The sequence below is a fragment of the Cryptomeria japonica genome, unplaced genomic scaffold (assembly GCF_030272615.1).
Source record: "Cryptomeria japonica unplaced genomic scaffold, Sugi_1.0 HiC_scaffold_123, whole genome shotgun sequence".
In the NCBI taxonomy this organism is placed as follows: Eukaryota; Viridiplantae; Streptophyta; class Pinopsida; order Cupressales; family Cupressaceae; genus Cryptomeria; species Cryptomeria japonica.
This window is the reverse complement of record NW_026728945.1, coordinates 246,807-257,218: the sequence shown is the minus strand read 5'-3', so window position 1 is coordinate 257,218 and position 10,412 is coordinate 246,807. Positions and strand designations below refer to the sequence as shown.

The window sequence follows — 10,412 nt, the reverse complement described above, 5'->3', positions numbered from 1 at the left end:
GTTCAACCCACACATTCAAACATCTGCATGCCTCATGCTAGAAAATTTATCAATGAGATGACTAGTTGCACTCGAAATAATTGTATCACATTGAGATCCAAATAAATAAAGGTGGGTTCTACCAACTTCCCCTTAAAGTGTATTCATTAGAAATATATAAATTTCATGGGCTAATGATAGAAAAAGAAACAATCAACACTGGAGATGACGGTCAGAAGGGCCTCCCATTCATTGTTGTATCAAGGGTTCGTTGCCTTGTTGATATTCACATATCCCCCTACTATTACATACCAACATACACATGAGGCACAATGCATATGTAGTAATCAAAAAATGAGAATAGAACTGATTACATACAATGTGGATTCAAAATAATTAACTTTTCATTCCAAGTATACCAAATTTCTCTTGCTTGCATGCAATATCAATTGGAAATAATTGAATATTTCATTGCAAGTGTTACCAAAGAGCTCCTACTCTTCAATGCAAAACATGGTTGGTAATTTGTGTTGTAATCAGTTATACTCAACTGTTAAAATAAGAATTTGTTTTTTTCCAAAGATCTCCAATTAAATTCTAGCAATCTACTTCACATAAAATTTTTTGCATTCATAGATTCGATCATTTGAGCCAAATTCAAAAATAGATTAGAAATTATGATTTGTCTTTCTTTGTTAATCTATCACTGTACAACTACACATTTCTTTATTTACAAGTTTCAATTTGTGAAGGGTAAGGTTCACAGATTACATCTTCGTTGTGGTATTAGAATATGCCATTTCCAATCATGTGCAAATTGTTAAAGTTTCATTCTAACTACCAATCTCTATATCTAGGTTGCAAACACCACAATTTACAACATATCATTTACTTTTAACCATTGTTCATGTAACCGCTAAGCATGTCGGGGCTGCTATGTGCGATTAATAAAATTTTAGAAAATTGATATTAGACCAGACTTAAACCAAATCCTAAAAAAGTGAATTTGTTCTTTACGTATCAAATAAAAAGTACAGGCATAAAGCTTCATGGTGACATTAACTGCAATATATTTCTTCCCCAAACTATATTTTAAAAATAATATATAATTAACTCCCTTTTTTTTTTTTTTTTTCCTACTTTACATATCTTATTGAAAGTGACATACCTGGTAGATCAACATTCGTTGCAATTCGCAGGTCCTCTAAAAATAGGACTCCAAAATCTTGTCACATTAGAAAGGTTGAAGTGGCTGTACTGAAATAATGCTTCTCATATCTACTTTCATCTGAATTTTCTCAGTTGGCTTTGCAAAAATTGAGCCAAGTCTTAGGAATTTGATAAGTCTAGCATGGGAGATGCTTGCATACTTGTGAGCTGCAAACAATTAGGAAAATGAATGTGTGAGCCTCATTTGCCAAAACTGGGAAATTATGGCTATACTCCTTTTATTTGATTATGTAAATTGGTAACAAAGATTCTCAAAATGAACAGATATTAATTCATGCATCAATGCCATTTAGATTCATTCTCATGATTTAGAAAAAATCTCAATCCCTCGCAACAAAAGGAAAAGGAACCTAAGTTCCTAGCTCTTCCTTAAAGATAACAACTAGGCCTTTTCTTATTCCTAATGTCATTGGCATTGGTTAATGTTATGATCTTGTTTCCTCCATTTTGATATTTAACTTAATTTACGGGATGGTATAATTCAACATGCCACGGAAACCAATATTTATTTAAGTACAAAATATTGCATATTACATTGATATAAATGTGGTACTACTGAAGCCAACATTGATATGAAGGAATTTTTTTTTGGTTCTATCTTCATATTTCACTTCTCTTGAAATTGTGTACATTCTCTCATAAATACCAACAATGCTATCCTCGCACCCTTTTATGTTCCATACAATAATGTGATTCCTCTAAATCCACAAGACCAATAGTGCCACAAAGAGTATAATGATTCTTGTGGCTCATGTAACTATTTGGTGGTCCTTGAGGTGTTATTTACCTTCCGAATGGGCTTCGGGCAGTTCCCTCTGTGTATCGGTCTTGAAACACATGATGTTTTTGGTCTGCTTGTTTGGTTTCTTGTGAGTTGGGCTGTTTTGGAGTGCTGTTTTTTTCGGGTCCGTGGGATTCTCTGTGGAAGGTTCCCTTCTATTGAGGGGGAGATGGATGTAGTTGGAGTTGACTTGTCTCCTATTGAGGTGGAGTATGATGTTTTTGGTGTTTCCTGGAAGTGTCGTTGGGGTGTTGATGGGGCCCCTCTTCTTGGCTGTAAGGATGTTGATGCCGATCTTCTTGCTGACTCTTGTGTGTCTCCTATAGAGGTGGAGAGTTGGTTGTTGGGAAAGTTTCTCTCAGTATGGCATATTTTAAAGCATATGATTTTTGGAGCCATGATAAAACCCACGGTGGTTGAGGGAGCTCAGAAAAACCCCATGTTTTTTGTTTCTTGTAGGGACAGGTTGGATGCTAGCAGTTTTCAAGGGCCAAGTTTGGCCAATGTTGGTTTTTGGTTAGCATTGGTCTTTGTGGCTTTATGTGGTCCTACGAATCTATTACAAGTTGAGGGAGCCTAGGAAAACGCTTCTAGTTGGCCGAGGGTGCCAGAAAAACCCTCGTTCTCTGTTTTTTGAGATGTTTTGTTTGTTGTTTTCGAGCTTATGGTTGTGCCATCCTGTTTTGTGATGTTCATATTTTGATTGGTGGATGCCCGTAAGTCTAGAAGGTTTCAGGTCCTTTTTAAAACCTGTTGTCCACTGTCAGGTAGTCTGGTCCATTTCTCAATGCAAACCCTCTGTTTGTAAAGGGGTTTGGGGCCCCTTCAAAACTTGTTTTATCCTAATAAAAAAATGCTGAAAAGGTGAGGTGCTTAGTCCATTATCATCTCAGAAGTTTTACAAGCCAAATGCTTAATGACCTTTCAAATACATTTTGGACCTTTTCTAGAACGCTCACAATTCACTAGCTTGCATTATAAGGAAGACTCGCTTAATCCACATGCTTGACTATTGCAACAATCATCTTCTACATGTCACCAATATGAGAATAGATGTTTCAATGAAATTATTTATTTGGACATGACCTGAACGGGTATATGTATAATTACAAGTGCGTGATTAAGTTGCATCTAGAGGAATTAAAACACATCTAACACACAATAACTAAAGTAATATCAATCTAAGATCTCTCCAGACTGTTCATCTTTTTGTCTTGTATGGGGCTCATCTAGTTGTAGAGAAAATTATTTACATATCCCCATCTTTTGTAGATCAAGTTCATATGTAGGCGAACCAGTCAAGCATGATGAAGATTTCGAATATTGGTCTTAATAATAGCAACTTTATATGTTTTCATTCATTATCCTTGTTTATCTTCATTTCCTCTACTATTATAAAGTGCTTGTCAAATCATATTGTTTGGAGTATGCGAAATATATTATGTAGCCAAGGATATGATATTATAATGTATGTTATTCAATGCATATGCCAACATGTGGTACACATACCTTAAATTAGTTATAATTGGTCATAAGCTATATTAGATAATTAGGAGGCCTAGATGAATTTAGTGGTTTACACCTCAGTTATATTGCTAGGAGTTCTAGATATAGGACACGATTGTCATTGCAAAGACATGTGTTGAATACGACATTGCATTTGGAGTCTCTTGTAGATATAGTATGTAGCGAATTCTTCCATAAGGAATATTATAAACTGTTATCGGACCTCAAGGCATTATTCTATTTTTGTATATCAATTAAGAAGGTCAACATGTGAAGCTCATATCTCTCTCGATTTGACAAAAGAAAATTATAATTCATAGAGGCTTTTAATCAAGAACTTGTCCAGTCTATTACAATATTGATTTTTAGCATATTTGAGGTAGCTATTGTGAACTTAGGGGTTCCACAAAATTCACTCTTAGTGTTGCAAAACAGTGATCGTTGTTTTTATTTATTCTAGGTGGTTAAACAAGGGCACATTGATCCACCAGAAGTCTAGATTTGAATTCATTTTGAGTAACTCATTACAATTTTAGGGGTTTTCATAAATTTTCTCCTCAGTCAGTTAGCACATGATTTTCTTATATTTTTATATTTTTCGAAAGGTTGTAAAAATTTATCACTAGTTTATATTTTTGGATTTGAGGGTGAAAAAATTATGAAATGATTGACTCAAATTTGTGTCAACAATATGGATAGAGCATGTTCTATTGAAATATATTTCCTTAAAACCCTATTTTTAATGGGGATTCCTGATTTTAGTGCAAGTGGAGATATATTAGAATGATGGAACCAATATAAAAGATCTTACGATGCAAATTATGGAACCGGTATGTGATCTAGATAGATCGTCAAGCTAAAACCAAAGGAACGATCACCTATGGATGACTCGGTGATAGGAAATGACATCATATTTGTAAAGACTTGCAACAATAGATTATTGACCTGAATTAGTTGTATTGTATTGACCTAAAACCTCTTCAATGACAAATTTGTGAGTCAAATAAATCTATTGGTTATCTAGAGTTCTATATCATTTAATGTAAATTGTCTCTTTTACATTTTTTAAATTTGGATATCTAAGGTCACATATGGCTCAACTCGATGCAACATGTCCGCTATTGTTTTGTCCTTTCCTTTGAAGATCTACCTCAATTCTAGAATTTGCAATCACTCTCTTTTATTTGGATGCATGTTATTAAGACCACTTACTCAAATAATGAACAATAACTCAAGTTCTTGCAAAACATAAAAAATATCGGAGATATTGCTCACCATTGGGTCATGCATTTTGTCTACATTTTCCAATATTTTGGATTTTCCCAACTTGAATCTTGTACATAAATAACCAAAGCCACATTATTCTATTTTGGTGTAGCATTAACCACAATGACCTTGAGAGAGAACCCTAGGTTTAGTGAATGTCATGAATTATTTGTGCTAGTGAACCACCACTATTTGCAGGACTCATATGATTGACGTGCGAATCTTTCATAGAGAGACGAGAAACCCGGTGAATAAATAGATTCCTCGTGGAACATGATCAAGTAATTACTTATACCTCATTGACTCCCTATTTGCGTAGGCAAGGGATCACATATGTGGCATTAGACATGCTAAAGAAAAGATCATAAGCACAATCTATCAGAGCAATGTGTCATCTTACAATAGCCTTATTTGTTATCTATGTGAACAATGTAGAATGGGCTTGATAATTAATATATTGATCGATACAGTTGGAGATGGATGCAAGCGCAATGAAACTTCTCATATTACTAGATTATTTGAGGTATAGACATCCAAGGCATGACGGAAGAGGCTTTTAAGCTTCACAATGAACTGATCGCTAGAGGGGCTATATATGAAGCTTTATTCATTTGAACCCCTAAAAATACATAGGAAAAATAGAAGATTATAAAATTGACATATCTCACCGATAATGTATCAGTTATATCTATTATCTTATTCTTCATTACAGTGTAATTGACAACTTCTCAATATGACGACACTTTTATCTTCCTCATATCAATTAGCAAATGGCTTCAATATGAAAATATCCTCCGCCTTCACATATTTCTCAAACTTACACCTGCATATCCATGGATCCAAGGAGCTCCTTTATGCACCTCTTAGGCTTGCAACAATAATATTTTTCCCGCATGAAACATACATGGCCTACAACAACAATATTTTCCTATCCTATTGTGCTTATTCACATATGCAGATTTGCATTTGCTTTGATAGGAAACCTATGGTTAAATTATTGGTTATCATATTTGATGATCTATAGAAATGCTTATACAAGGAGGAAATGGTTTGAGGAATTTTTTTTGTAACCGAACTGATAGTTTATGATTGAACAAGGTAATATATTGCTAAATTTTTCAACTAATCATATTTTTAATATTACATACAAAGTTTTTAAAATCAACATGAGCATTATCCTTTTTCCCTTTAGTATTTAGATCTTCATACATAACATCCACATTGACATATTTATTATAACGTAGGAATGAATTAGGGGAGATTTAGAAAAGCTTATTTTGGGAAGCCATAAATTAATTACCCTCATAATTAACACCATGTAAATGAATTGTGTTATTATCAATAATCTATCTTCACTGTCTTAGATTTTCCATGTCATTCCAACTTATTAGAAATGTTTAATACAAGAGGCCCCTCAATCATAACCCTTATGTAGGTAGATTGATGTAAGAATAGGTGTAATATGTGTCAAGGTTATCATATTATCCCCGATAAAATATTGCGATATTGGATGCAATGGATATTCTAGTTCTATGGATTTTCTTGGAATTTAGACATAATGAAACCGTATTGCATTCCATCGAAGGTATACTATATTTATTAGAGCAATCATTCTTATCTTGAGGAGAGTCCCTAACCTTCTGGAATGACTTCTTTGATGGGGAGTCTTGAAGCATTGGATGATTGTGAGGGTGATTTGAAGAACAACTACTAATTATATTTCCCAATAACTATTTCCTACTTCCAAACCATTCACCTTTTATGTCAGAGCTAAAATGAGGTTAAGACTATGTTAAAGAACACCCTTGACAGATTGGCATGCAAGAATTATAGTGTTACTCATTCTATCCAAGTCAAGCACTTTGTTTGTTGTTGTTCCTGCAATATTTATGTTAAAGAATATATTGTTAACATGTTGCAAATGAATGTATACCTAATACAAGGATGCTCTTGTATAAAATATTCATAAATGCCTTCAGATGCTTCAAATTAATCCTTCATCTTTGGAATATGCGGAGGATATAGTCATGTTCAAAACAGATGCTATGAATAGCAGAAGAGGACGGCAATAACTCTAGAAAGATTGTTTTATTGAACGGCAAGGAAAAAGAATTTGGGAAAGACTTGGTCCCCTCTTGATTGTTTTGTTTGATAGAACACAGCAAATTCTTATGCGAATTTCTTCTGAATGTAATCCACAACTTCCTGTGTGATGCGGAAGGCCTTGGCCAATACGGAATCTGGGAGAGGAGGATCCGCTGCAAACAGAGAGTTGGCGATTGTCTGAACTCCCGGAAGCTGGCTGCTCAATGCAGATATGGCCACCGCATTTTCATGCCCCACATTCTGCTGGAAATGCACAAGTGCCTTTGGAAACACAAACACATCTCCCTTCTCCAACGTTTTGCTGAAAAACTTGTTGTTGGTGTCAATGAAACCCACAAGAAGCTGGCCTTCCAGTAAAACAAGAACTTCGGTGGCTCTTGGGTGTGTGTGAGGAGGATTTATTCCACCCACTGCGTAGTCGATGCGGACCAACGATATTCCCAACGTATTGAGGCCTGGTATCTGTTTAACGTTCGCCATCGTTACGTTGGAGCCCACATCATTGTCGGTGTTCCCTGCCTGCCCAAGTCCCCGGAAGAAGAAGTCGTCTGCTGAAACTTGCATTGGGTCTTTGCAAACGAACCCGTTCACCAAAACTGTTTAAAGCAAAATCAAATCAATCTATTACTAACTCGACTCGTCTAATAAGCAAATCATTACCATTGTTTATGTATAAAGTTTTTTACTCACCTTTGCTTTCCTCATCTGCAACGCAGAAATCTTGCAAGGGATCGGAATCCCCTGCCATGACCCTGTCGCTGTAACAACATATCAACAGAAAAAGTCCCAGTGTGAAGTAAATCATTCGGTTAGCCATTATAATAGAAACGCAGATAGTACAAGAGCTCAGAAGGATATGAATGTGTGTTACAAGCCCATTACAAGCTTTATATAGCCCAAACCTTATGACTAATTCATCTTCACTCCGTATATTAAATCACCAATCCTTGTAATATTATAATAATATACTTCCAGAGTTGTTGCTCTTTTCGATACGTCAGAGTAAGTCTTGCTGCAGCATATGGCTATCTCACCTGCTACCGCAGATGTATTCTCACCATTCTTTCATTATCGTTGAAATTTTCTATCTTCTGCTGCATATGCTTATCTGAAGATCAGCTTACCTCCTGCCTTAGACGTATTCTTCCTCATATTCTCGCCACCGCCATTAATTTAGTAATGTGGAAACGATTAGACTTTATTGGAGCGATGGCCTTCTTCAAAGGAACTAATATATACATTTTTCTCAGCCGTCTCAGAATTGGTAAAAGAGGAAATTTTCTTGGATGTTGACACAAACACCGTCCATGCATGCTTTATATTGCGTCTTTCTTGAAAACCTTTTTACGCTCGGGTAGGATAATCTCAGTTTTATTATAAAAATATACGTGTTATATTCGTGAGCCTTTAAAACAAAGAATAGTTCTAAATTATCATTAATATTTTTGGTTTATAATATTAAGGATTCATGTTAATTATAGAGTTTGGTTGCGAGAATTTAAATAAATAAATAAGAGAATGGGTTGTTTTGTGATTGAAAGGATGAACTTGGTGTACAAGGCAAATTCATCGTGGCATGTGCATGTATATGTTACATACTCAACGTCATAGGACTCATGCTAGATGAGGTGAGAAAAGGAATAAGACGAGTGGGCGTTATGACACTCATTTCGCACAACGTAAAACAAGAATGATAAGGTGATCGAGATTTGGAACCCTTATGCAACATGTCTCAAGGGAGGAACTCCTGAAGGCAACATTCCCTCTAATTCCTAATTGGTAGTGAACCGGTCGGGCCTCTATGGCGTGACCTAACACCTATAGCTAAGTAAACCCTAACTAAGCTAAATTATATATAAATTTAACAAATTTTAACTAATTACCAATGATATATAAAGAGATTAAATGCGGCAAACGAATAAATGATAATTTTCTATTAAATATTTTTAATAAGTAAATATACTGTTTGTTTTAACTAAATATTAGCCACAACGATAGTTTATTCTTCTGAAGAGTCCAACTCAACTAAATTAAAACGAAATAAAGAGTGAATTTTCTCAATCCTAAGCTGATATTTTACTTTCTTTTAAAACCAAATTTTTGAAATAAAAGTATACTACACTTTGATTTCAGATTTAATTTAATTAATTACCATTCACTATCAATTAGATAAATTAAATTATTTCACTTGACTAATTAATTTGAGAGGCCACATCACATTTAAACGATTCCAAGACATGTTAAATCCTAAAACCTAGCACACCAACTCCACCTAAGGTTTTTCATTTCCTAAAGTTATATTAAATTAAATTCTCTTAAAAGAATTAATTATCATGCTAAACCCGCTTAATGGGGCCTTAACCGATATGGTAACACTAGAAACCCAAACTCAAGTTTGCTGTGTGTGTGTGTGTTTACAAAGGTAAATATACTTTGTATAAAATATATATTTTTAAATAGGTAAACATACACATCTAATTACAAATAACTATTTTTAATTTTAAACCAAAGTTTAAGTAGAGCAAGTTTTTTTATTTTGTAGGATAACAAAGAGAACAATATTTGCGTGATAAACATCCCCTTCACTTTATTAACTAAAAATATTAAGAAAAGTGCATGAAAATTTCACACTCTTAAAGCTAATTTAATCCACTATTACTAATAACTTTAATTTGTTCATTAAGTATCAATAACTTTTAAACGTATGAAATGCAAATTATCACAAGCGCTAAGTTATTTCTTAAACAAACTCAGCCCTTAAACAATATGTATATTTTTTAGAAAAGTAAAATATAATCGCTTCTAAACACAACAACATCATCATTTATCAACTTGATATACACAACATTACAAGGGACCCATTTGATAAAATTTTTAACAACTTACTCCAACCCATTTAAAAAATGTAATAAAAATTCTAACCCAAACGTGAGAATGAATATTTTCATTCCAATGTCAAGGTAGCACCCCATTTGATTCCACAAAAAATCTTACAAAACACAATTTTTAAACAAGCCAATGGAGAGCTCACCTTCCAACATTTGGGCTTTCTCACAACCAACCCCCAAGCTAAGAGGCCCATGAGAAACTTGATTTCCCAATATAAATACTCCACGCAGATGTAAAATCCATTAAGGGAGTCCAACACCATATAATTCACATCCCTTCTAAATTATATCGAACCATTTTTCCACAGATTTTCCAAAAGAATCAAGGATACTCATACCCAAGAAATCTCCTTCTCAACGAGAAAAAATCGTTCCCTTGGAGGTTCCACATATCCCTCACCCTACACATGAGTTTCTCTGATCAACTTGGGAGAGCCTAAACCCTCACACACGTGTCATATACATAAGAAAAGACATAGAAAGATGAAATTTAAAAATCAAATCAAAAGCCTCCACTAACATATTTACAACAAAATGGAATATAGCATTCTAAAGATTGAATCATATCAAAATATTTCCTTAATAGATGAGGAGGGTTTGATAGAAATTTCTCAAAGACTCTTTTGAGTCCTTCCACAAAGCCTCCCAAAAAATCC

The 10,412-nt window shown here is 34.3% G+C and overlaps 1 protein-coding gene across 1 annotated transcript; it reads right to left on the bottom strand.

The window, feature by feature from the left end:
• Positions 1-6,931: 6,931 nt before the first annotated feature.
• LOC131865846 (germin-like protein 8-2) lies at positions 6,932-7,685 on the bottom strand. The gene is made up of 3 exons (XM_059215395.1): positions 7,559-7,685; positions 7,280-7,464; positions 6,932-7,111 (listed from the first exon to the last, which is right to left on the bottom strand). The coding sequence occupies exons 1-3, from the start codon at positions 7,683-7,685 to the stop codon at positions 6,932-6,934; spliced, it is 492 nt and encodes a 163-aa protein (XP_059071378.1).
• Between the last annotated feature and the right edge of the window lie 2,727 nt (positions 7,686-10,412).

Excerpts from the sequence above, each read along its gene's own strand:
- LOC131865846 (XM_059215395.1), bottom strand. The coding sequence starts at position 7,685 with ATGGCTAACCGAATGATTTACTTCACACTGGGACTTTTTCTGTTGATA. Across the intron at positions 7,465-7,558 it reads TGCAGATGAGGAAAGCAAAG|TTTTGGTGAACGGGTTCGTT; the intron begins GTGAGTAAAAAA and ends TGCTTTAAACAG. Across the intron at positions 7,112-7,279 it reads TGGTCCGCATCGACTACGCA|CAGAATGTGGGGCATGAAAA; the intron begins GTGGGTGGAATA and ends GTGCATTTCCAG.